Source organism: Acinonyx jubatus, chromosome A2 (genome assembly GCF_027475565.1).
Source record: "Acinonyx jubatus isolate Ajub_Pintada_27869175 chromosome A2, VMU_Ajub_asm_v1.0, whole genome shotgun sequence".
Lineage (NCBI taxonomy): Eukaryota > Metazoa > Chordata > Mammalia > Carnivora > Felidae > Acinonyx > Acinonyx jubatus.
In genome coordinates, this window is record NC_069383.1 from 15,258,377 (window position 1) to 15,285,761 (window position 27,385).

Here is a 27,385-nt window from a genome sequence, read left to right on the forward strand (position 1 = left end):
GGGGACAAAACATAAGAGACTCTCAAATATAGAGAACAGAGGGTTAACTGGAGGGGTTGAGGGAGGGGGGACGGGCTAAATGGGTAAGGGGCATTAAGCAATCTACTCCTAAAATCATTGTTGCACCATGTGCTAACCAACTTGGATGTAAATTAAAAAATAAATAAATTATTAATTAAAAAGAGACTAGTCATAAGTCAAGTTCTGAAATCCAAAGAGTGACAAGGTTGTGTATGGAAGGACATGACATAAAAATGATTTCAGCTTTGACAGAGCATGGGGGAGAGATGGCCCCCTTACACATGGGTAGGATGAAATCAGGTATAATTTTAATGAGTTCTTAAAGGCCAAATATGGGCTAACCGGTCAATTTGTAACAGGTAATAGAATAAAACACCAAGAAAGTTATGCAGGGAAAACTAAAACAAATAGACCACAATGATTACTAGCTGATCTCCTCCCAACACAGACTTTCATAGATGAGACTGTCTCTATAGTATAGCAGTGCTTACGAGCATAGCAAAAGATGAAAAGAAATTATAACATCCAGTTGGACAAGGGGCCTGAGGGCAGAAGTTCTCCTTTACTGCTGGAGGAATGGTATATTGGAGAGCAAGTTGGCAATATTGTAAAAGGTCTTAAAAATACACATGCTTTGGGGTGCCTGGGTGGCTCCGTCGGTTGAGCGTCTGATTTCGGCTCAGGTCATGATCTCGTGGCTCGTGAGTTCAAGCCCCACGTCGGGCTCTGGGCTGACAGCTCAGAGCCTGGAGCCTGCTTCTGATCCTGTGTCTCCCTCTCTCTCTGCCCCTAACCCACTCTCATTCTGTCTCTGTCTCTCCCAAAAATAAATAAAAACATTAAAAAAAAAAATACACATGCTCTTTGATCAAATAATTCCAGTTTGAGAAATTTATCATATGATAATAAAAGATGTAGACAGGAATTTACTTACAAAGTTGTTTATATTTGTTAGGTTCCTGGCAAGAAGGAGATGGTACACTTAAAATGGATAAATGGAGACAATTTAATGAAGGACTATCTATGAAGAGGTAGGCAGGGTCAAGGGAAACCCACAAAGGTGGGTGGCATAACTTGGGCTAGCAGTGGTGGGGGCACCATACCACCCTAAGCATGAAGGCACAAAGGGAAGGAGCTGTTCCAAGAACCCGGCAGGAGTAGTCCTAGGAGAGAACCTCCCACCAGATGCATTCTAGCTCTTATGCTTGAGGACACGGCCAACTAGTAGTATTTTCAGGGTGGGAGCTGGGGGAATAAATACCCTTGGTTCCTTTTCCATTATCAGATTTCTTGCTGGTGTTATCCACCCCCACCCCCTCCCACACTGGCCAGATGCATCGGAAGCCAGAGAGGGAAGAAGCCCAATGAGGCAGTCTTGCAAAGTCTCGCTTCTCGAAGCAAACAGCATGGTGGAGAAGGGTGGAGGGTGGATTGTGGGCCAATAGAAATACCTAGCATGATGTCTGAGGCAGCATTACGTATGAAGGAAACCACCTAATTGTCCAACATTAGGGAGTGTGCTGAACAACTTATGATAGGTTTGTATTTTGGAATACAATGCCTCCATTAAAAATGATGGGAGTTTGGGGAGTATTACCTATTAAGGTAAAAAGACGTTCATAATATAGTGTTTAGTGCAACAAAATTTTGTGTACAGCCCGATCCTAACTTTTTATCAGCATGATAATGTGGGTATGTATGTGCCCACATTTGTGCATTTAAATGCTTGGGAGAGCATAGAGTCTAATGCTAACAATGCTTCTTCTGGTTAAGTGAGACTGTAGATAATTTTAATATTCATAAACTTGATTCCCTGTATATCCTACCTTTTCTACAATGTGTAATAAAAAATTAAAGTTCTTTTTAGAAAAATGAGAGCTATGTCATGATCCCATTTTAATTCTGTGAGCTAAGTAGGTGCTATTCTTAACACTGACAAGGAAAATTCCTTAAAAATTCCATTAGAAGCCAGTTTCATTTTTTGAATCTAGTTACAAAATTCTTAAATAAGATTCCAGCGAAGTATAGAACAATAATAATTATCATGGTATATTATTACTGCCAATAACACTACTGAGGGACCCAATTTTTTAACTTCTTTTCATACAACACGACGAGGTAGGTTTTCTACTAACATTTCCATTTTTAGGTGAGGAAACCAAGGCTCGGAAAAGTCACGGCCAAAGTTACATGGTTATCGAATGAATGGTAAACCAGTATTTAAAGTCAGGTCTGTCTTCATCTAAACCCAGTGTTCCAAACTATACCATGCCTAAGTAGAACTTATCTCCAGAAATACAAGACTAGCAGATCATGAAACTCCGAATATATTCATCATGTCAACAGGATGAATACTGAACATCAGAAGATTACTTTGTGGATATTGCAAAGTCATTGTATAATATTTTTAAAAACTCTCAGAAGCTGGGAACAGGTACTTCATTAACTTGGTGTCTGTGTCTTTAAAAACAAGAAAAATCACATTAATCAGAAATTGACCAGTCACTATCATAGTTACTTAGCATGCTTTGAGAGATTATTGTCAATGCTTCAACCTGGCAGAAAGGGGTCAGAAAGAAAAAGATCAAAACATTACTATAGTATTAAAAAAAACCCAAACAAACAGGGATGCCTGGGTGGCTCGGCGGTTAAGTGTCTGACTTCGGCTCAGGTCACGATCTCACAGTTGGTGAGTTCGAGCCCTGAGCCCTGCGTCAGGCTCTGTGCTGACAGCTCGGAGCCTGGACCCTGCTTTGGATTTTGTGTCTCCCTCTCTCTTTGCCCCTCCCCTGCTCTCTCTCTTCTCTCTCTCTCTCTCAAAAATAAATATTAAAAAAATGTAAAAACATCACTATAGTAGTCTGATGGAAATTCATTCATTCATTCATTCATTCATTTACTGAGACCCTATTTTGTGCTGGACCCTGTACCGGGTATTGACCAAATAGTGGCCATGGGTACTACTAACTAACACTAACACTGACGTAAAGCTTGGCAATGTGCTACGCTCTTTTCTAAGAATTTTATGTATACCAATTCATTTAATCTTCATACAGCTTCGTGAGGGAGTTATTATTATTATTGTTCCATTCTCTAGATGAGGACACCGAGGCACAAAATGGCTAATGTGTCATAGCTAACAAGTAGTGGAGATGTAACATAAATACAGAGTCCTGGCCCGAGTCTGAGCAATCAGCCATCGTGTAAAAACTCCTCTCTTAACAAGAAGTAATAGCGTCTGTCCTCAGGGAGATTACGGTTTAGTGGCAAAATAGACATGAAACCAAATGCAGAATGAAGTATGCAGTTGCGAGTAGTAGGTGCTCGGGAATAAGAGGCTAAGGGACATGACTTCTTAGATGGGAATGGAGAAGTCAGGGAGGATTGGCATGAGGAGGAGTGCTTCGAATCAATGGTGGGTGAAGGACAAGGGGCTGTGGGAGAGGAGCAGGTGCTGGGGCCACCAGAGGACCATTCTCCCAGGCTGGACTTCTCGTGCAGGAGTCGGAGAACCTTTGCAGGGCGTGCTGAGCAATGGACTTTGTTTGAAGCGTGAAGGGGAGTTTTCAAAGTTCTGTATCTATATTTATGAAGTGTTTGTCTTCACTATAGCTGTTTTATCGGCAGATGTCTTATTTTTTGCTCACCTGGTGGCAAATCTGTGCTGTACATGGGAGTCCCTCAGACATCTATGGTCACAGGAGATGGTGGCTGCATTCGATTCTGGTCTGAATCTCAGGCAGACAAGCCCATCACACCCAAACCCCGAAGTTCAAGTTGATGCTCGGAAGATTAGAGGGTGCTATGGGGTGGTACGAGGTAGTTATGATTATTCCCATTTTACAAATGAGAAAACTCTGGTGTAGAAAGTTGTGTCTGTGGGGCACCTGGGTGGCTCTGTTGGTTAAGCATCTGACCCTTGGTTTCAGCTCAGGTCACCATCTCACAGTTTGTGAGTTCGAGCCCTGCATCAGGCTCTCTGCTGATAGCGTGGAACCTGCTTGGGATTCTGTGTCTCCCTCTCTCTCTGCCCCTCCCCTGGTCATGCTCTGTCTCTGTCCCTCTCAAAAACAAATAAACGTTTAAAAAAAATAGTGTGTTGAATCCATGAAGACATTAAAAAAAATTTTTTTTAAACATTAAAAATTGAGCTCCTTGGTTACACTAGCCACACTTAAAGGGCTCAAGAGCCATTTGTGGCTAGTGGCTTCTTCACTGGATGGCACAGATTTATGGAACACTTCCAATGTCCCAGAAACGTTCCATCTTGTAGACAGCGCTGGTCTAGAAATTTCTTAACTTGCCTTTTTAAAGGGCAGATGAGTTCCACACACAGTTGTTCGTGGGCAGATAATTTTACCCAGCTTCTCACAATCCGATGCTCTTTATCCAGAGCCTATAAAATTCAAATTTTGTGAGCATATTTTATTGTTTGGAGATTGTCATTTCCTAAAGGGCAGAGATTGTGTTTTTCCTCTATTTCTGTGAAGAGTCTTGGTTCACTAAATTTAATAAATGTTTGCTGCAGCCAATGACCATAGCCTACTGAATTCTGTGTAAGACCAAGGTAATGTCATATCTGAAGTGACCTTTTATATTTTTCATGCAGTCTCCATTGGTGTTTCATAGTGTAGAGTAGAGGAATCTGGCATTTCTGGACATCCTTTGAGGTCTGAGAAGTTCTCTGTCAGTGTATCCCTTCTGGCCCGGGCACCAAAGAACTGGGGACACTCATGCTCCCCTTCGGGTAGTTTGCTGAGTTAATCTAATTGATTAATGAGGTGAATTGTTCATTGGAGTGCAGGGAGGCATGAGGTGAGGGAAGAGGCTGGCTTGGAACTTAGTTCTTGTACTTCTACTTATTCATTCAACAAGCATGAGTTGAGCCCTAAAACCTGCCATGCACTGCACTAGACATTAGGGAATAAATAGTTGCGAATGAGAAGGTCTCTGCCCTTGAAGGACTCAGAGACACATGGAGTCTTATTCTGTGTGGTCAGTGCAGTGACAGGGGCATCACGGGGACTTATGGCAGCCCAGAGGAAGGGCAACAAAGCCAGCTCTGGCAGATCAAGGAAGGCTTTCTGGAGAAGCAATCCTCCGCCCACAATTCCAAGAAGTTCAAGAGCAGAGATCTCTCCTAGCAAGGGTGTCCATTGAGGGCTTTGAGGGAAGAAGGGGTTTTCTAGAGAATCAGGGTCATCAGGACAGATACCTAGTTAGTATGGGTTTGGTTTATTTACTCATGTAATTGGTCGAACTCACGACAAGACGGAAGAATAAGAGACTGAGCTAGACGACTATCATTTTTTCTCATTCTGAACTTGAGCCAGAGCCCCTGAGTTTGAGAACACAGTCATATGTGAGTTGGAGTTAGTAGAATGCCAGAGAATGAGGGTGATTCTAAAAACAGCTTTCACCAACTGTTGCCGTGATTCTAATGTGGATTTTTGGCATGCCTCAGGGAGCTGCTGGGTGTGGGGCTATAGTGGGAAATGACCATGGAGAGTGTGGGCAGAGGACTTAGCCAGTTGGTCAGTGGCAGCTTGTGTGTTGGGGGGGAAGGATTTTAGGGGAAACTGCAACAGACAGAGAGGCAAGGTCAGGATTGTGCTTCAAGAACATTCTCACTTGCCATGATGGCTACTAAACTGTGCAAGAGGGACAGACATTTCCAGCCCATTCCATCCAGGACAAGGATCCTGGTTTTAAACATTATACTTATGGTCATGGGTGCTTTGACAATGTCACTCCCTCCAAAGGCTTCCTTCCCTTTTGATAGGCAGGAAGTCCTTGTAATGACAAGTATCCTACACTTTCTGAAAGTTCACATTAGGCCACTTCACTTTTGTAAAAGACTTATATTAGTACCTGTTTTTGCTAATGAAAGAAATCCAAAGAACATTTTCACTTTTATGAAAATAGTTGTTATTGTACTAATGTATGTCTTTCCAACTTTCAGAAAGTGGGATATACTCTCCACTTTGTGCTATTTCTATTTAAGAAAGGTTTCATAGGAGCGCCCTACTTTTGAATAGCGGGGGAAACCTATCTTTAGTTTAGATCATGGCAGGTCTAAACTCTTTGCTTGCTACAAGCTCATCTGATCCTACCTATTTGCTCTTTTGTCCCCAGATTCCTTTTAAATAGTTTTTCTTCCAGATAGGCAAGTGTCCCCTGCCCACATTCTGTTAATTTCTACTGTCTTGCCTTGCCTTTCTACTTTCTCTCCTCTGTAATCCCCTATCTCCTGCTCTCTCCCTTTTTAAAATTGATTTATTTATTTTGAGAGAGAGAACACGTGGGAGTGGGGAGAGGGCAGAGAGAGAGGAGGAGAGAGAATCCTAAGCAGGCTCCATGCTGTCAATGTGGAGCCCATCTTAGGGCTCAATCCCATGAACCCTGAGATCATGACCTGAGCCAAAACCAAAAGTTGGATGCTTAACTGACTGAGCCACCCAGGTGCCCCATCTTTTCTTTTTTTTTAAACAAATGTTATCCATTGTTCCCATCGCTCAAGACCCAACTTAAGCCCCATGCCATCTGTGACCCCTTTCCTACCTACTGTAGCTCATGCTGATCTTTTCCTTTTTTTGGATTTTCACATTTATTTACTTATTTATTAAAAAAATTTTTTTAAAATATTTACTCATTTTTGAGAGAGAGAGAGAGAGAGCACAAGAAGAGGAGGGGCAGAGAGAGAGGGAGACACAGAATCCGAAGCAGGCTCCAGGCTCTGAGCTGTCAGCACAGAGCCTGACGTGGGGCTCGAACCCACAAGCTGTAAGATCATGACCTGAGCGAATGTCGGATGCTCAACTGACTGAGCCACCCAGGTGCCCCTGGATTTTCACATTTAAAGTTCAAATTCTGTCACCCAAAATTGAGACTTGTGGTGTTGAAGAGAGAGAAACACTTTAGAGATCACGTAAAGCCTCCATCTTGGCCTGTTATCATCTTCTCTTGGAGGAAGACATTCCAAACAGTTTTATCGACAAGACAAATGGAACAACAACATCGAAGGATAAAATGCTCATAATCCCTCATCTTACTACAGCAATCTTAAGTATTGCACAATTCCTTTCCAGTCATATATATTGTTTTATATTAGCCCATAAACCATTTTATATTTAGGTTTTATTCCCCCATTTAACGTTATAACCCAAACATGCTGTATGTTTTTCTACATTTATTGACAGAGGAGCATGCATTCCCTCCTTACTGTAATATGATTTCATTAAGCCCTTCTGCTGATACATTGGGCACTGGATCTGCCTTTTCAAAAGAAGTGCGTGTTCCTCTTGGTTCCATCTCCTCTAAGCTCTGAGACTGTACTCGGTGATCCCTCCCTTGCACTTCTTTATTCCCTCACTGTCTTCAGACACCTTCCCTCCTGTCTCCAGGGATGCTCAGTCTTATCTGTCCTAAAATAGGTCTCAGTTCTGCTGTGTACCCTTCTCTGTGGCCACCATTATTTCCCAAGCAGCTCATTCTTTTACCCTAGTTGTTTGCCCCTCTCCCCCACCATTTCAATGGCAAGTCTCTTTTTCATGACCACATCATCAGGTCCAAAGAGATTTTTCTCAGTCCTTGTTGTTTCTGACACTGACCATTCCCTTCTGGAACTTCCCTCCAGGCCTTTCCCTCAGAGTCTTTCTCTGACTTTTTTCATTCCTTTTCAGCTTTTCCATAATGAAGCTCTCTCTCTCGGGGGGGCCTGTCCTCGGCCCTCTTCTTTTCTTCTCGCCTGTCTTCCCAGACACAGCCATTCACTGGCACATCCGTAGCTAACAGCTCTGTGCAAATGATTTCCGTATCTGTATTTTGAGCCCTACCTGCCTTATCTCCCAAGCCTCAGCTCACCCTCACTGCCCACTGCTAGTGTTAACGTTGCTCCCTGGGTGCTGGCCGGCCTCCACAGCCAACCGCTCAGCCCCCCATGATCTTTCCCCCTAATCCAGCCTGTCCAACTGACTTCCCTTCATTTCTCCTTACGTATGTAGCCTTAGAGTCTCTGAATCGTCCGTCTTTTATTCTTTTCTTTCTTCATATTTCATCAGTGGATTTAGCATCCAGAATATGTCTCATCTGTTTTCTAATTGCCATTCAAACCCACAAAGTTTTTTTCTTTTAATTTTGAGAGAGAGAGAGCAGGGGAGGGGCAGAGAGACAGAGAGAATCCCAAGCAGGCTCCACACTGTCAGCACAGAGCCCAATGTGGGGTTTGAACCATGAAACTGTGAGATCATGGCCTGAGCCCAAACCAAGAGTCAGGTGCTTAACTGAATGAGCCACCCAGGCACCCCTACGTGAAGATTTCTTACATAGGACACAAAAAAAGAAGGAGTAAATAAAAATTGGACTTCAAATTTAAAAACTTCTGCTTTTTGACAGATACTGTTAAGAGAATTAAAAGATAGGTTATGGACTAGGAGGAAATATTTACAAAATACTAATCCACAAAAGGATTTGTATGCAGGATTTATAACGGTACTTACAACTTGGTAATAAGACAAATGTTCCAATTATAAAATGAGTAAAAGATTTGGGGCACCTGGATGGCTCAGTTGGCTGAGCATCTGACTTTTGATTTCAGCTCATGTCATGATCTCTTGGTTCATGGGACCGAGTCTGCCCTTCCCTCCCCTCTTAAAATAAATTAATAAACATTAAAAAATTTTTTTAAAAAAATGAGTGACAGATTTGAAGAGTTTCTTCACCAAAAAAGAAATATCAATGGCAAATAAGCACATGAAAAGGTGCTCAGGGTTGTTAGTCATTAGGAAAATGCAAATTACGACCACAAGGAGATATCACTCCATACCCTACCACATTAAACGGACTGACCAAAGCAAGTGCTGACAAGGATCTGCAACGACTGGAACTCTCATACATTGCTGGTGAGAATGTAAACTATACCCACTCTGGAAGACAATTGGGCAGTTTCTTCTAAAGTTAAATATACAATTATTACATAACATAGGAGTTCAATTCCTAGATATGTGCCCAAGACAAATGAAAGCAGACGTTCACATGAAGACCTGGAAATAAACACTGATAGCAGCTGAATTCATACTAGCCAAAAACAAACAAACAAACAAACAAGCACCCAAAAACAAACAAAAAACAAAAAAGCAGGGGCTGCCTGGGTGGCTCAGTTGGTTAAGCAACCGACGTGGGCTCAAGTCATGATCTCGCAGTTCATGAGTTCGAGCCTCATGTCAGGCTCTGTGCTGACAGCTCAGAGCCTGGAGCCTGCTTCCGATTCTGTGTCTCCCTCTCTCTCTGCCCCTCCCCTGCTCACGCTCTCTCTCTCTCTCAAAAATAAATAAACATTAAGAAAACAGTTTAAAAAGAAAAACAAACCAAAAAAAAAAAAAACCCTCCAAGCAAAACAACCCCCCAAAACGATAAACTGAAAACAACCAAAATGTCCATCAAATGGTGAATGGATAAACAAATTGTGGTACATCCATTATGGAATACTCATTAGCAATAGAAAGGAACCAATACATGTAACAAGGTAGATGAATCTCAGAGACCTTATGATAAGTAAAAGAAACCAGACACCAAGTCTACTGTATCATTTCTTGTATATGAAATTCTGGGAAAGGCAAAGCTCTAGAAGCAGAAATTAGATCAATGGTTTTCAGGGATTGGGATAGAGTCGGGGTAAACTGCAAGCAGGCATAAGGGAAAATTTTAGGGTAACAGAAATGTTCTATGTCTTGAACATGGTGGTGGCTATAGGAGTTCACAAATTTTCCAAAACTAATTAAAGTGTAAACTTAAAAAAAGGTGAATTTTACCTGATTAAATTACTGAATTTACCTATCTGAATTAAGCCTAACTAAAAAACGATAACAACAACATCAAAAACTGAAGGAAAATAAAAGGAAAAAGAAAGAAAGAAAGAAAGAAGATAAGAAAGAAAGGAAGGAAGGAAGGAAGGAAGGGAGAAAGAAGGAAAGAAAGAAAAAGAAAGAAAGAAAGAAAGAAAGAAAGAAAGAAAGAAAGAAAGAAAGAAAGAAAGAAAAAGAAAAAAAGAGGGATAAGCAAAAGTGTATTATACATAGAATTTTCTACACCAGATGGTGAGCTGATTTTAAATTTTGATAGATAAGGCCAAATTGTCCTCCAAAATGGCTCTACCAATTTATACCCCCACCAGTAGAATTTGAGAATGCCTATTTCCCCCACGCTATGGCACAAATGGATATAATCAATTTTTTAAAAGTTCTGTCCATTTGATGGTGAAAAATGTTATGATCCTGAAACTTCAGGCATGCACAGTTAAGACCTTGTCCTAATTGGTCTCTCCACTCTCTCCTCTCTCCAAATCATCTTATATATTGTTAATAGAGTGATCCTTCTTGTGCCTAGTTCTAATAATATCTCACGAAAATTATTAACGATACCCCATGGCCTACAAAATTATGTCCAGACCCTTTAGCCAGATATTTGCATCCTTGCTCTACCCCAGCTCCTTTCTCTCTTCTCTATTCCTGTCTTCTCATTTTTAGCAGAGAGATTGGTTCAAACCTCTAACTCAATGGTTCTTATTCCCGTTTCCTTCCAGATTTTGGGGGTATTGTTGACACATAACATTGTACAAGTTTAAGGGATACAATGTGATGGTTTGATACACTTATATATTATTAGGCAAGGTAGGCATAATCAAGCCAGGCATCATATAAGAAAGGTTGAGGTTTGAGAGTAGCTTTTCCCTGAGATAAGAAACTTTTATGTGACAGAGCAGAGTTTAGAACTCAGCTGTTCTGATTCCCAGTCCAGGACTTTCAGTGCTATCCCCTACTGTCTTTCAGTCATTTCCAACATTTTGGGTAGTCAGTCTGTCCTCATTTCTAACCTACTCCTAAGAATTAAGGGGCACAGTTTCAAAATACAACTGGAGGCTTACATAGCATTCATTGAAATACCAGTAAGTTATATGCCAAGCAAGCAACCTATTAAATATTACTATCCTCCTCCCTTGATGAACATACCTTCATGATGACCTTGTAGGCTAGATTCAAAGGGAGAATTCCCAGACTCCTGGAGATCCTGAGCAGGAATATGGCAGCCAAGTTGCCATACAAATATGGAATTTGTTCCACCCTCTCTTCCCATTCCTGGTTCTTGGCTTCATTCCCTTAGGTTTCACATGTTCATCTCACCCTACCTGCTGCCTGAACCCTACCCTACCCCTGGCTGCTCCTTGGGACTAGACATACCTTGGCCCACCCTTTGAGAATAAGAGGCCATACAGGCCTTGGAAGTGAGCATGGGACCAAGTAGGAAGGGAATTCTGGGGTCCTAGGTACCCAAGCATGGGGGAAAATGGGCTCCTTGTCGAGTATTCCTTTGGCTTCTCCGACTTCTTGTCCTATGGGGGAGAGGTGCAGTTGGAGGAGGCCCAGAGTGGGCTTTCTGAAAACTGAGGCCCATTGTGCTTAGGTCTAAGGGTGTTACTGATCCTAACTCTCACCCTCCCCAAACCAGACAGCAAACCTTTTGAGAACCCAGGCTAATTTTCCCTCCTCCCCTAGAGATTATATTTTACTGGAAAACAGGAGATGAGAATTCCAGTTTGGGCTCAGCCCTAGGTCAGTAAACTCATCTCCCTGGTTTGTTTCTTTATCTATACAATGAGAATTGTAGGAGACAATCTCTAAAATCACTATTTTTATCATTTATTTTTAAAAAAATATTTATTTTTGAGAGAGAGAGAGCAAGCACACAAGCGGGTAAGGGGCAGAGAGAGAGGCAGGAATACACAGAACCTGAAACTGACTCCAGGCTCTGAGCCATCAGCACAGAGCCTGACGTGTGGGTTGAACCCATGAACCATGAGGTCATGACCTGAGCTGAACTCACGTAACCCACTGAGCCACCCAGGCACTCCTGTTTTTATCTTTTATATCTCCCTACAGCACTAGTAGTTCATAGTAGGTGCCCAGAAGTGTTTGCTGGATTTATTTTTTGCATAATTTGGTATGAATGCCCTAAGGCCTTAAGGTCTTCTCTTCTCAGACACAAGTGTGTATGGCTGTGTGTGTTTACACATGTAGGGGCATGTATGTGCTTCTACTGTGTACCAGTCTGTTTTGGACTTCCAAGTCACACAATCTGCTAGCTGGATGGTTAGAGCCCAGGAGATATTTTCTTAGACACTCAGGCAGAATGCTCTAAATCCTAACAGGGTAACATTCAGTATTATGCCTTCAGAGCGTGGAAACTAGGAGACTTTCTATAGGGACTTGGTGACATTGAGCCATTTCTGTTATCTCAGATTTGCAGTTTTTATTTCCCACTGATGTCAATCCCTTTTTAATGGCTGGGCAAATATTTTATTTTCTTTGAATTGGCTAAGAATGGAGAGGGAGCCTACTTTCCCTGACACCCTGGTTCTAGTGTAGGTGGGAGCTGACTGGAGGTTGGGGCCAAGTCCGAAAGGTTGAACTCTTCGCTGGACAGGTGGATATTCTGGCTCAAGTAAAACGGGGGTTTACTGGTGCTCTGGGAATTCTTAAGCAGGATGACACCATCTTCGAACTTCATATTAATTTGGTTCCAGAGGCAAAGCATACATTCATAACAGAAGATAATACCACGGGACAAGGCAATTTAATCATCTCAGGGGGCACCTAGTTGGCTCAGTTGGTTAAGTGTCTGACTCTTGATTTCGGCTCAGGTCAGGATCCCAGAGTTGTGGGATCGAGCCCTGCATTGGGCTCTGCACTGACAGCGCGGAACCTGCTTCGGATTCTCCCCCTCTTCTTCTGTCCCTCTCCCTGACTTGTTCTCTCTCTCTCAAAATAAATACATAAACATTAAATGATATATTTAAAAAAAGATTCTCTCTCTAAAAAAAAATCCTCTCAAGTCAGTGGTTTGTAGTCAAATGACACTTTATACAATGAGTTCCATGGATGAAGACAGGCATGAATAAGAGGTCACAGATCTAGGGACATCGTATCCAGGCGCTGCCAGACTTGCCTGAACAGGCAATGTTTCTTCTTCTCCTTCTTCTTCTTTAAAAATGTTTATTTATTTTTGAAAGAGAGAGAGAGAGAGAGAGAGAGAGCGAGCAAGCAGGGGAGGGGCAGAGAGAGAGGGAGACACAGAATCCGAAGCAGGCTCCAGGCTCTGAGCTGTCAGCACAGAGCCCGACATGAGTTCACCCACGAAATGTGAGATCATGACCTGAGCCGAAGTGGGATTCTTAACCGACTGAGCGGCCTAGGTGCCCTGGCAATGTTTCCACAGAGGTACTCCTGGAGATTATGGGCTGATGGTAAGGTATGGAGCCGGTGGAGAATCAGCTGAGAACATGGGACTGTTTGTGATGGGGAGGCATGGTAAAGTAGAAAACAAATTAGGAACGTCAACAAAAGCTGTCTTTAACCTTTATTCTCAATTATCTTCCTTGAAACTAACACGGAAGGTACTTACAGAGGGGTGCCTCAGACTCATTCAGAGGAAGGGCTATTACTGATTCTCCAGTAATCTCACCAGGGAGCACATTGCCCAGCAGGGTTGGAGCTGGGAACCGGACTGGAGAGCAAGCCGGACCCTTCTGTCAATGGAGATGATTCACATTTTCCACTTAACCATCATAGTTTCCTGGGCAATTAGATAGTGCCCCCAGCTTACACCTTTCATCCCCTGCCTAGTGCAAGCATCCTAACAGGACGCAACGAACCCAAACTGCCAATTCCACGTTCCAAGACCTTTACACCACCAGGTGTGTTCAGTTAGATGCCCGGCACGTAGCAGGTACTCGACAAACGGGAACTCCCTTCCTCGCTTTCCTCACGTTCCCTCCATCGTCAAACTCTGACTCTCCCGACGTCCATCCCCTGACATCTCTCCATTGCCTAAGAGGGCCTGGACGTGCGCGGTTCTCTCCAGCTCCGCGGCAATTCGGTTCAGCAGGCGCCTTCCGAAGGCCTACTACGCGCGGGGTTGGCGAGCCTCCCGGGCCCAGAGCGTCCGGTGGCTCCTTAACGACCCAGACCGAAGGCAGAACCTCTAGAGGGAGAAAGGACGGGGAGAGCTGTGCGTGCGCTCCTCTCACCTCCAATACTGCACGTGGTGTTCTTGCGAAGGGAGCCCGACCTTCCCTCCGCTTTGTCCCCTCCGCAGCCCCGAAGGCTGTCCTACGAACGCCGGCGCCCCACTCACACCTGCTGTCCCGCACTGGACCGAGCAGAGCGAAACCAGGCGCCAGAGGAGGAGCGAGAGGCCCGCCGCCCTCCGGGCTTGCCAGGTTTTCCGGCCCTGACCCCTCCTCGCCGGCCTGCCTCCCTCCCTCCCGGCGCCCCCGGGGGCGGAACGCGCGGGGCCACCCGGGCCGCGGGCCCCGGTGTTCGGGGCGGGGCGACGCCGGCCGCCGGCCGGGCCCAGGCCTCCCGCGCCCCCCCCCCCCCACCCCGCGCCTCCTCCCGGGAGGCGGGTCCTGGGGGAGACCCGGCACCGGCCCCGCGCGGCGCGGCCCCGGCGCGCCCCAGCCCCGCGCCCGCCGCCCGGCCGCCCCGCAGGCAGGCGCCCGGCCGGCCGGGAGGTGGTGCTCGCCTCCCCGCGCCCGGGCCCGCGCGTTGCCGAGCAGCGGCTCGGAGGCTCCGAAGGGGGCGGAGCGGCGAGGCCGGCGTGCGGCTGGCGGCCCCTGTCCGCGGTTCCGGCCCCCGGCCCGCCCCCGCCTCGCCGGCCTCCCTCCGCGCCGGTGCGCGGCGCCCCGTCCCAGCCGCAGCCGCAGCGGCCGCCCCTCCCGGGCCCGAGAGCGCCGAGCCGCGAGGCCGGGCCGGGGCGCCGGCCGGGACTGCCGGGGGCGCGGCGCCGACGCCGAGGCGCGGCCATGGAGGGGAAGACCCGCGCCGGGGTCGCGCTGGTCCCGGGGCCGAGCGGCCACGGGCCTTCCGCCCGCCGCGCCCGCCGCCTCCGCCGCCGCCCGGGGCTGCTGCTCCCCGGCCTCTGGCTGCTGCTGCTGGCCCGGCCGGCCTCATGCGCCCCAGGTAAGCACCGCCGAGACCCTCGGGCCGCGACCCTGCCTTTTTTTATTGCTGTTATTTTCAAAATCGTGCTTTCCCCGCCCACCCTCTTTTATTCTTCACCGCTCCCTAGCCCTCCTTTCTTGAGATGCTTTTTCCATTCTTCTTGGGCCCAGCAAATAAGAGGCACGGCGAAAATAAAAGGAAAAAAGCGAACGGATTCTGGCCAGTCTTGCCAAAGGTCTGCAAAGCTCTCCTGGTATCCACGAAGCCGGAGGCGGGTCTGTGGCTTCTCCAAATGTGCCTTTATTTTCTCTGCAAAAGGCAGGCACTGAAATTGTATTTGTGCATGTTTCTATCAGTGTGGTATATCAAATGTTTGGGAATACTTTATTGTAGGGGCGAAGGGGCCCATTCGGGGTGTGTGCTTTGAGACGGCATTGCCTTAGTCCGAGTAGCCCGGCGTCCCCCAGATGCAGGCAGGCTGGCGGTGTCCCCCAGTGCACCAGGACACAAAGAACATTCAAAGAAAATCTCTTGGAAAGCGCCCTGGCCATGGATCTTTCCAGGGAAATAGCTATTGCTCTTACTTCTGCAAATGCATCAGTACAATAGAGTGTGAAAATATTGTGATTCTTAAGTGTCAGGGCATGAAAGGAGTAAGGGTTGTTTTATAATAGATGCAGTTTACTGACTCTTCGGCAGCATGGTATTAAAAGGCTCATTTATGAAGGAGCATGTGGGCGGGTTTTGTTGTTGAAATGATTTAATTCATATTGCTTGTCTGAAATGTTTATTTGTCCACCCTGAGCACACACACAGGATGGTCTGGAAACCATCTCTGAGCTGACACACTCCAAGCTGGTGATTGGCCCGGCACACACACTCGACCACTTTGGGGGCAGAAAAGGAAAGGTGGAATGAGCAGCTCTGGGTGGAGGGCTTCTGCACGGTGAGCACAAGCAGAGCCACGGAATCTCCTCCGAATCCTCCCTTCTCATGGGAGCAGGGCCAAAGGACTGCCAAATGGCTTTGGAAGGAAATGGAACACATTTGAAGGTGTCCCTTGGACATCACTGTCGGAATTATAACCAGTGCCACATAAGGGATGGTGCAATAGAAACACAGGCAGGGACTTCAGGGATCATAGAATGGAACCACTCCCCTTACTACAGAGGAGACTGATACAGAGAATTGGCTTGGTCAAGGTCACTGGCTAGTTAGTGCAAACTCATTACTTTTCCATTTCCCCCCTACTGCCCCATGACCTCTAGGCTTATAGACACCTGAGGACTCCACAAAGATTTCCCACAGCTGGGGGGGGGGGTGGGGTGGGTAACACTGCTTCAGGGAGCCACACCAGAGCATGGGCGACAGAACGGGTCTCTTGAAGGCAGTATACAGAGAGTGCAAGCAATTCGCCTGCCCTAGCCCGTCAGTTCTCATTAGTGCCTTCTGCCTATTCAGAGGAGAGGAGACTCGGGGCTTTCTGTGAGAAGAGATAATCATGAAGAGTGCCCTTGGCTTTAGTCGGCAAAGAAAGCCCATCTGATACCTGGCACACTAATCGTTTCCATTTACGCAGTGTGTCCTCTGTGCCAGATGCTGCATTTTGTAGACATGATCCAATCATGTCTTGAGTTCGGCACGATTATGCCCATTTTACAGATGAGGAAGCTAAGATTTCAGGAGTTTAGGTTAGTTTGATTCCACACTCTCTGCACTTAACTTCTGCACAGCTTCCCCGTGTGAGCGTGGCCATCGGGATGTACTGTAGATGTGGTGGAGAGTAGAAGTAATTCTTTTGATAAATTTAAAGTATCTAGCTGTTTGCATTGTCCCTCTGTAACTTGTCTTTAGAAGTCATTCCTGTTTCCCATCAACCCCCAATGCAAACGTTCAAGTTGGAGATGTGAAGTTCATTATATTTCGGTGCTGGAGCTGACTTCATTGAAGTGGAGACTTCATCCTTTCGCTGATTTGTGTACCGGGCTCCTCGGGTTTGCATGGCTGCTTCTAGGCCAGGTGATAGAATCTCAACGCTAGAAGTGGAGGACATGGCGTCTGTCCTCAAGGATCCAGTTGGAAACCCAAAGTGAGTGCAGATCCCTGCGTGGACTTGTTGGCGGGCAGGAAGGCGTGGGCCATCCTTAGAGAAGACCTATCTTAAAGGTGGCCCCTGACCCCCTTGTTGAAGGCTGTGAGAAGCCACAACGGTGGAGGCCTGGGCATGGCGAGTGCTGGTTGAATCCTGGGAAGAGGCTGCCTTTCACTTGTTTGGCCCACGTCTCCTCTGTGCCACTAGGATCCTCTGGCTCCTCGTCCTGAGTGTTGTCTTTTCACCATTAGAGTGGGGATGGGGGAGGCTTTGCTGAACCCTGCTGTGGTGGTTCTCCTTCTAAAGAGCGTTGTTCAGAAAGTGGCACGTCATAATCCTGCATGGGATTTCCTGGGTTAGGCAGCAGTCTCGCTCGTGTGGCCGGCTGAAAACCATCTCCTTCGGCAGTCTTCTCATTAACCTCTGTTAAATGGAGTCCACCTTTCAGTCTATATTTAAATTCCTGTGTTTTATTGATTTCTTGCCTACTTCTGTTTCATTCAGCATTTTGAATGTGCCCTTTTTTTTGTTTGTTTAAACATTTATAAGTTTGGTCTTGACTGTTCACTGTTGTGGAAACAACTTGTAGTACTTTGGACTTGCTTTTGAATGTATTTTTTAGGCGATCCCGCGTCCACAGTATAAAAAGAAAGAATTGTGCTCCATTTCCTCATCTTATTCGGGGATAAGTCCTTAAAATAATAGTTACTATGAATGTGATAATTTTGCTGAGAATTTGGAAATTACTAGAAGGTACAGAAAACAGATACTCATAATCCCACAACCCATAGATAACACTAAATAGTTTTTTTGTTGCTGTTCACATTAAAAAAGTGAAATGAAATATTTGCACAAATACATTTACTACTTTTTTCGCTCATTATTTAATCTAAGCATTTTCCTATTCATTAAATATTGTTTGAAAACATGGTGTTCCATCCTAATAATTTCCTTAATTATTCTTTTATATTTCCAGCTTTTTTGGCTGTTATAAATAATGCTATGATGAATAGATATGTGGATAAGGCTTTGTCTGTATTTGTTGTCTGTGTGTGTGTGTGTGTGTGTGTGTGTGTGTGTGTGTGTGTTTGGCATACGTTTCTAGAAGGGGAGTTAGAATGTGATTTAAATCTAAGACCTACCAGGCTGAATCTTTGCATGTTTTGTTTAGGGTGCTCGGTGCACCTACGAGGTGCTCCGTAAGTGGTTGTTGAATGAATCAACTATTTCTGTAACGCTGTAACACGGAAATCCTAAAAATTTATGCAGTTGCCTCTCTTCATCATCACCAGCATTGGGTATTATTTTTAAAACTTTTTTAAATTTTATTTTTTAAAATTTACATCCAAATTAGTTAGCATACAGTGCAACAATGATTTCAGGAGTAGATTTCTTAATGCCCCTTCCCCATTTAGCCCCTCCCCCTCCCCCCACCCCTCCAGCAACCCTCAGTTTGTTCTCCGTATTTATGAGTCTCTTCTGTTTTGTCCCCCTCCCTGTTTTTATATTATTTTTGTTTCCCTTCCCTTATGTTCATCTTAAAGTCCTCGTATGAGTGAAGTCATATGATTTTTGTCTTTCTCTGACTAATTTCACTTAGCATAATACCCTCCGGTTCCATCCACGTAGTTGCAAATGGCAAGATTTCATTCTTTTTGATTGCCGAGCAATACTCCATTGTATATATATACCACATCTTCTTTATTCATTCATCCGTTGATGGGCTTTTGGGCTCTTTCCATACTTTGGCTATTGTGGATAGTGCTGCTATAAACATGGGGTGCATGTGTCCCACCGAAACAGCACACCTGTATCCCTTGGATAAATACCTAGTAGTGCAATTGCTGGGTCGTAGGGTAGTTCTGTTTTTAGTTTTTTGAGGAACCTTCATACTGTTTTCCAGAGTGGCTGCACCAGCTTGCATTCCCATATTTTTAAAACTTTTGTAAAATAAATTTGTAATTCCTTGCTTAAATTTTTTTTATTAGTTCTGGGTTGGGTATTTTTTTGTATATTTTGTATTTGTATTCTGTGAATTTTCTGTGTTTTTGATCACTTATGTGTTGGGTGTATATATTTACATCTTTATGAAGGATAATGACCACTTCCTCTCATTTGTTGTACTTTCCCCTTCCTAACGCATTTTCTTTTAAATTTTTCATAATTTAGAAATGCGGAAGTTGTGATTATTTTGATTAGCAAAATCTGATTTTCTTTTTCTAACTTTTTTCATTGCATTTATTCTCATGGCTTGTTAAATTTTTATCTTAATGTACTTACTTTATTAGTCATTTTGAGGCGAGCATTTGTTGTACTTTTTGAGCAATTTAGTATCCTATAAACAAAGACTTTAAATGTTTCACAGGTGTGATCCCTGGCCCTCCCGCATCAACATCACTAAGGGATGTGGGGCTGCTTGTTAAGAATTTAGATTTCTGGGGCTCACCCTGGACGTATCTATATTAGAATCTTCGGTGGTGGTACCTGGGAATCTTCATTTTTAACAAGTTTATAGCTGAGTTTTAGGCGCTTTAACTTTGGAACCACTGATCCAGATACTGTAATCCCAGAAGCTTAAAACTAATAGCATTTGGGGGGTACACACTTAATATCTTGCAATTGTCTTTTCATGATTAGAACGATTGATGGAAAATTGTGTTGAAATTGTTTTTTGTTCAGTCTTGTTCGCTTGGTTTTCTTTGAGATGGGAGTCCAAGGGCATAGAGGACTTCGTTTTAAATTCTCAGTCCTGGCCACTTGGGAACAGCTGCTACCTTCTTTGTCAGGAAATGCCTCGCTTAATCCTGAAAACAGAACCCAGCCAGGGAGTTGTTAAAATTCGCTGGGGACCTGGGAGTCACAGGTTGTCTATCAGTGCCCTGGGTGCTAGAGGCAGCTAGTTACCGTAATTACAATTATGATTAGGTTGATTTTCTCATATAGGAAGATGCTGCCGTAACTGGTCTAATTTGTTTCCAAGTTGCGACCACCCACCTTCCATCAGCGGCTCACGTGATTTCTCTTCCATGTGCTCCAGCAGCGTGATTTGTTGGAAGGCATGTTGAACTGTGAGTTAGCAGACCCGAGTGTGGAGTGTGCTCTTTTCTGCTGATAACTTGCTTTGTGACCGTGGACAAGTTACCTTGTCCTGGGTTTCTTCATCATTGTAAGAAGAGGTCACTGAGATTGTCTCTAAATTCCCTTTTAGTTCTTATATTTCAAGTCCACATGTTGGATACCTTGGAATGAGCTTGTTACAGACAGCGACAGTCCTGTGAATGGTGTTGTGAATGTTGGCGAATGTTTGTGTCACTCTCTCCCTGTCCTGTCGTTCTAGCCCAGTGACTTGCTCAAGGCAGTTCATTCCATTCTTCTTTTTTAAAAAAAATCCTCGGGGCGCCTGGGTGGCTCAGTCAGTTGAGTGTCTGACTTCGGCTCAGGTCATGATCTCATGGTTCATGGGTTCAAGCCCCGCGTTGGGCTCTGTGCTGACAGCTCAGAGCGTGGAGCCTGCTTTGGATTCTGTATCTCCCTGCCTCTCCCTTGCACGCGCGCTCTCTCTCTCTTTCTCACAAATAAAAATAAAACATTAAAAAAATTTTTTTTAAATCCTCTAACCACCTGCATCTCCACCCCTGGGACACATACTTTGCTCTCTCGTGGTCTTTTTCTTCGTCTCTTCCTTTTATCCATCTTCAGTGATAATGCTTCAGGTGTGCTAGTGCTGTGGCTTAGAGCTTTAGGCATTGCTTCTCCTCATTAGTGAAAATCTAACCTTGCTACTCACTGTGAACGTGTGGTCCACAGACCAGTACCGTCACCATCTGGTAGCTTGTTAGAAATGCAGAATCTTGGGGCGCCTGGGTGGCTTACTTGGTTAAGCATCCAATTCTTGATTTCAGCTCAGGTCATGCTGTCATGGTTCGTGGGTTTGAGCCCTGCATAGGGCTCTGTGCTGACAGAGTGGATGGAGGCTGCTTGGGTTTTCCTCGTACTCCCTCTCTCTCTCTGCCCCTCCCATGCGTGCACATGCTCGCTCTCTCTCAACATAAATAAATACACTTAAAAAAATAAAAAGAAATGCGGAAAGAATCTCAGGTCCCACCCCAAACCTTCTGAGTCAGAATCTGCATTTTCACAAGATCCTTAGGCGATTTCGTACATACACTTGAAGTTGGGGAAGCTCAGGGCTAAGAGGTAATGCCTCCTGTTCCAACCATCTGGGAGTAAGTGGTGTTAGATCACTGGCGCCTGAGTCAGCCCAGACTGCTCTGGAGCCAATCCAGATTTTCAGAGACCTTGAGATACACCTGCCTTAGGGATTGAATCTATGTGCATAGTGTGTAAGAGCCCTATTGCATTTGACCAGGGAACTTTAGCACAAAACGGTTCACTAGACCTGCCCTGATTTATAACCCATTCGTTTATTACGGACATTTGGCTGGGAGTGAAAATACTGAAATACTACCATACCAGTCCGTAAATAGCTGCTATACTGAGCATCTCCAACCCTTCAAGTGCCTGGGGCCTCCATGCCCTCCCTCAGGCACTCAGGATTTGTAGACATTGAGGGTCAGCGCTGAAGGGCTTTCCAACCCCAGGGTGCACTTTGTGGTGACAGACCAGCAGCCTGCAGAGGACCATCTTCCACTTTGGGGTGGGGGGGGTTGCTGTGTGCGTTCAAGGAGTGAAATAAGGCGGAAAGTTAGGGGAAGGTAAAAGGGGGGGTGGAAAGGCAGGGGCTTCTTGTGCAGTTAGGAAATAGGAGTAATGCGACACTGTGGGGCTAAAGGAGGTGGTGGAAAGGGGGCAGTGAGGGCGGGAGGGAGAAATGGGGGGCTACTCTGGAGACAGACATTGGGGAGGGGATAGCTTTGTGGAGAGAGGTGGACAAGATGATCTTTTGGGAGGATGGCAAGCAGGGGTGGGATTCGGGGGCTTGAGAAAACACAACTGGTTTGTAGAGAAGCCTGGCGAGAGGTGAAGGCACTAATTGCCAGGCAGTGGCGGGGGCCTGGGGAAGTCGGAAGGCCAGTCTTGGTAGCAGGCCGGGTGAGTGCCCTCTGCTTGCTGCTTTAGCAGCCCTGGGTGGCCCAGAGCCTTGGCGACAGTGTCCCAGGGTTGTCTCCTGGCATGTCTTGGCTCGAGGTGGGCCTCAGGAGCCCCCCACCTCCTGGTGATCGGCAGAGTCATTTAGAAGCGGTCTTTGCTTCTTTCTTTGTTCTCCTGTCTCCTGTTTGGGCCTGTGGAAGGAACCCTTCATCCCTATCGTTTTGGGTGCTAGGATTAACTTTGGAGCCAGACAGCCTGAAGGGCTGCGTTAAAACGCTGGGTAAATACTGCTGGGGAGCTTTCAAAGGGGGAAAGCCTCAAACACACAAAACAAACCATCTGCTGAAGCCAGCTTTGAGGGGAACTTGGGCAAAGCCCAGGAGACAGGTGTGAACGGGTGGTGAGAAGGCGCTAGGCCTTTGCTGCTCCAGGTGTGGTCCAGAGACAAGCAGCATCAGCAGCCCCTGGGAGCTTGTTAGACAGGAAGTCTCTGGCCCCACCCCAGGTCTACCGAATGTACCTGTTACCAGCATCTCGCAGGGATTTGTACGCACAGTAAGGGCTGAGAAGCTCCGGCCTCGGCTGTTTCTCATTGAGGTTGGGTGCATTTCAGACATTTTTAGTTGTTACCTAATTACTGAGGAGTCTTTAACTTGTAAACAGCCCCGATTTTATTTTATTTTATTTTATTTTATTTTATTTTATTTTATTTTATTTTATTTTATTTATTGTATTTTTTGTTTTGTTTTATTTTATTTTTATTAAAAAATTTTTTTTTAATGTTTTTATTTATTTTTGAAGGAGAGAGAGACCGAGCATGAGCAGGGGAGGAGCAGAGAGAGAGAGGGAGACATAGAATTTGAAGCGGGCTCCAGGCTCTGAGCTGTGAGCACAGAACCCGATGCAGGGCTCCAACCCACGAACCATGAGATCTTGACCTGAGCCGAAGTCGGACGCTTAACCGACTGAGCCACCCAGTCGCCCCCAAACAGCCCCGATTTTAAAGTTGCTTGGGAAAACTGAGGCAGGGAGCTGTAGCACGTTCAGAGCTGAGCCGGTGTCTGGCTGGACGTGCACGTCACAGAGCTGGTCCTGCTCCGTGTCTCCCCACGGGCCCTGAGCGTATTTGGAAGCCTTTTGCCTGGCCCTTAATTTCTCTGTGCTGATAGCAAGGGTCAGGGAGGGAGGCTGCCGACGATTACAAAAGCACGTGGAGGTGGCTGAAGCAAACAGGTGTCAAAGCTGACGTGGAGGTGGCAGCAACCCGAGCGTCTGTCAAGAGGTGAACGGATTAACAAAATATGGCTTATCCTTACAATGGAATTATTCCTTCTTAAAAAAGAAGGAAATTCGGACACGTGCTGCACCACGGATGGACCTTAGGGAGGTACGCCCATCAAAGGAAGACAAAAACCGTAGGGTTCCATTTCCGTGAGGTGCCCAGAGTTGTCAGAGTCGTGGAGACAGAAAGTAGGACGGTGGTTGCCAGGGGCTGAGGGGAGGGGGGCAAAGGGGAGTTAGTGTTTCATGGGCTCCGCGAGATGAAAAGTGTTCTGGAGACCGGTCGCACGACGGTGTGAACATATGTTACATTACCGAATTGTACACTTAGAAGTGGGTGGTTAATACTTTTTTTTTTAAACCACAATTATTAAAGAAAAAACAACCCAAGGTGAGACTGGGTGAGGACTAGCTGGTTGGGTGGGGGTCTGGGGGCAGGGCAGGAGCACGCAGCAGGTGTTCACTGTGGGGACAGGTGGGCCGAGGTGACAGGCTGGGGTGAAAGGGCTTCTGCAGACCATCAGCGGCCAGATCTGGATTGGGGCAGGGGGACATGTCAGTGTCTGGTGGCCAGGAGAGGGCTCATAGCCCTTGCACTTGGCTTACGGCACCGGCTAGGATCTCAGGCCTCTCTGCCTCAGGACTGCTTCGCTTCACCCTTGACCTCTCCTCTCACCCTTTATCTCTCCCCTCACCTCACCTGTCCCCTCACCCGTCACCCCTCACCTCTCCCCTCACCCCTCACCCCACCCATCACCCCTCACCTCACCCTTTACCTCTCCCCTGACCCCACCCTTTACCTCTCCCTTCACCCATCACCCCTCACCCCACCTCACCCTTTACTTTTCCCCTCACCCCCCCACCTCACCCGTCACCCTTCACCTCACCCTTTACCTTCCCCTCACCCGTCGCCCCTCACCTCACCCTTTACCTCTCCCCTCACCCATCACCCCTCTCCTCACCCTTTACCTCTCCCCTCACCCATCACCCCTCACCTCACCCTTTACCTCTCCCTCACCCTTTTACCTCTCCCCTCACCCGTCACCGCTCACCTCACCCTTTACCTCTCCCCTCACCCGTCACCCCTCACCTCATCCTTTATCTCTCCCCTCACCCATCACCCCTCTCCTCACCCATCACCCCTCTCCTCACCCATCACCCCTCACCTCACCCATCACCCCTCACCTCAGCCTTTACCTCTCCCCTCACCCGTTGCCCCTCACCCGTTGCCCCTCACCTCACCCTTTACCTCTCCCCTCACCCGTTGCCCCTCACCTCACCCATCACCCTTCACCTCACCCTTTACCTCTCCCCTCACCCGTTGCCCCTCACCTCACCCTTTACCTCTCCCCTCACCCATTGCCCCTCACCTCCCCCCTTTACCTCCTCCCCCTCACCCTTTACCTCTCCCCTCACCCACCTCACCCCTTCACCTTCACCCTTTACCTCTCCCCTCACCTGTTGCCCCTCACCTCACCCTTTACCTCTCCCCTCACCCATCGCCCCTCACCCCACCTCACCCTTTACTTCTCCCCTCACCCCCCCCCACCCCGTCACCTCACCCCACCTCACCTGTCCCCCTTCACCCGTCACCCTTCACCTCACCCTTTATCTTCCCCTCACCTGTTGCCCCTCACCTCACCCTTTACCTCTCCCCTCACCCATCACCCTTCACCTCACCCTTTACCTCTCCCTTCACCCGTTGCCCCTCGCCTCACCCTTTACCTCTCCCCTCACCCATTGCCCCTCATCTCACCCTTTACCTCTCCCCTCACCCATCGCCTCTCACCTCACCCTTTACCTCTCCCCTCACCCGTTGCCCCTTACCTCACCCTTTACCTCTCCCCTCACCTGTTGCCCCTTACCTCACCCTTTACCTCTCCCCTCACCCGTTGCCCCTTACCTCACCCTTTACCTCTCCCCTCACCTGTTGCCCCTCACCTCACCCTTTACCTCTCCCCTCACCCATCACCCCTCTCCTCACCCATCACCTCTCACCTCACCCTTTACCTCTCCCCTCACCCATCACCCTTCACCTCACCCTTTACCTCTCCCTTCACCCGTTTCCCCTCACCTCACCCTTTACCTCTCCCCTCACCCATCGCCCCTCTCCTCTCACCTCTCCCTTTACCTCTCCCTTCATCTCACCTCACGGCACCATCTGTGTATTATTGAATGTTTTTCTCCTGGGCAGCTGTTTGATGGAGGATGGGATGGGGGACTGGACTGGGGGTATAGGATTGGAGTTTTCGACTTGGGCCTAAATAGAGGCTGAATAGAGCCTTAGGACTTTGTAAAATCAGATTCTTCTTCCTAGTCCTTGGAATGAGGCATTTATTTATTTTCAAGTATTTTATTCATTTTTGAGGGAGAGAATTCCAGCAGGGGAGGGGCAGAGAGAGGGGGGTATGGAGGATCCAAAGCAGGCTCTGTGCTGACAGCAGACAGCCCAATGCAGGGCTTGAACTCACGAACCGTGAGATCATGACCTGAGTCGAAGTTGGACGCTCAGCTGACTGAGCCACCCAGGCACTGCTGGAAACGGGGCTTTTAAATATTTGTATGCATTTTCAGGATTATAGTAGCTTTGTTGGTTTTTTTCCTGATTATAAAAATATTATGTGTTCATGGCAATAATGTGTATGTACTGTTCCCTCTGCCTAGAACATTCTTATCTCTGATATTATCTGCATGGTTTACTGCATCCCTTCAGGTCTGCTCAGATCTCATGCGGTCAGGGAGGCTTTCTCTAACTAAGTTTTAAAAATTCAGTAACCTCCTTCATAATTCCTTGCTCCTGATTCTGCTTTATTTTTCTCCATGGTGCTTATCCCCATGTTGCATATGTCTGTTTATTCACTGTCTCCATCCACTAGACAGCAGGCTTCATCAGGGCAGACTTTACCTGTGTCCCTCTGTGTGGTTTGCTCATTCACTCTTCAACCCTTCCTTTTTTTTTTTTATTTTTTTTTTTTAATTTTTTTTTTCAACGTTTATTTATTTTTGGGACAGAGAGAGACAGAGCATGAACGGGGGAGGGGCAGAGAGAGAGGGAGACACAGAATCGGAAACAGGCTCCAGGCTCTGAGCCATCAGCCCAGAGCCTGATGCGGGGCTCGAACTCACGGACCGCGAGATTGTGACCTGGCTGAAGTCGGACGCTTAACCGACTGCGCCACCCAGGCACCCCACTTCAACCCTTTCTTGAGTGACTGGCCACTGTGGCGGGTCCTGGGGATACATCGGGTTGACTGTATGCTGTGTCACTACGTGATAAGCACAGGAAGGAATAGAGAGCAGAGAGAGGGCTTGGGAGTGAGGAATTGAAGTTTTAATCTGGGTGGTTAGGGAGGCCTCATTGAGAAGGTGAGTCTATTAGTTCGCTAGAGTGTGCCATAACAAAATGCCACCAACTGAGTGGCTTAAACAACAGTTTATTGGCACATGGTTCTCTGAAGTCTAGAAGTCCCAGATCTAGCTCGGCAAAACCATGTTCCCTCCGAAGGCGCTAAGGGAGGGCGTTTCCAGGCATGTCCCCTATTCCTTGGCTTGTGGCCGTAAGCCTCTGATCCTCACGTGGCCTTCTCCCTGTGTGCATGATTTCTCCTTTTTACAGGGACAGTTCCATTGGATTAGGGGCCATCCTCCTCTTCCACTATGACCTCATCTTAACTAATCACATGTCACATTCTGAGGTATTGGGGGTTGGGACTTCAACATAGGAATTTGGGGAGGACTCAGTTCACCCACGATGATGACATTTAATCAAAGATTTGAAGGAGGTAAGCACATGGGCCAAGCAGGTATTTAGGGAAACTGTTCCCAGCAGACGAAGTAGCCAGCGTAAAGGCGGGAGTATGCCTGGTGTTGGGGGATGGGGAGGAGGCCCAGATGCTCAAAGGTGAGTAGGTGGGGGTGGGGATCAGCAGGTGCTCAGGTGGGT

The 27,385-nt window shown here is 46.6% G+C and overlaps 1 protein-coding gene across 1 annotated transcript in view; it reads left to right on the forward strand.

Annotated features, from left to right (window-relative positions):
* The first annotated feature begins 11,351 nt into the window (after positions 1-11,351).
* KIAA1549 (KIAA1549 ortholog) overlaps positions 11,352-27,385 on the forward strand; it is a 151,092-nt gene continuing 135,058 nt past the window's right edge. Inside the window, exons 1-3 of the mRNA XM_053217785.1 lie at positions 11,352-11,420; positions 14,170-14,360; positions 14,476-15,035. Of these exons, the coding sequence (XP_053073760.1) occupies positions 11,352-11,420; positions 14,170-14,360; positions 14,476-15,035 (820 nt within the window). The remainder of the gene's footprint in view (positions 11,421-14,169; positions 14,361-14,475; positions 15,036-27,385) is intronic.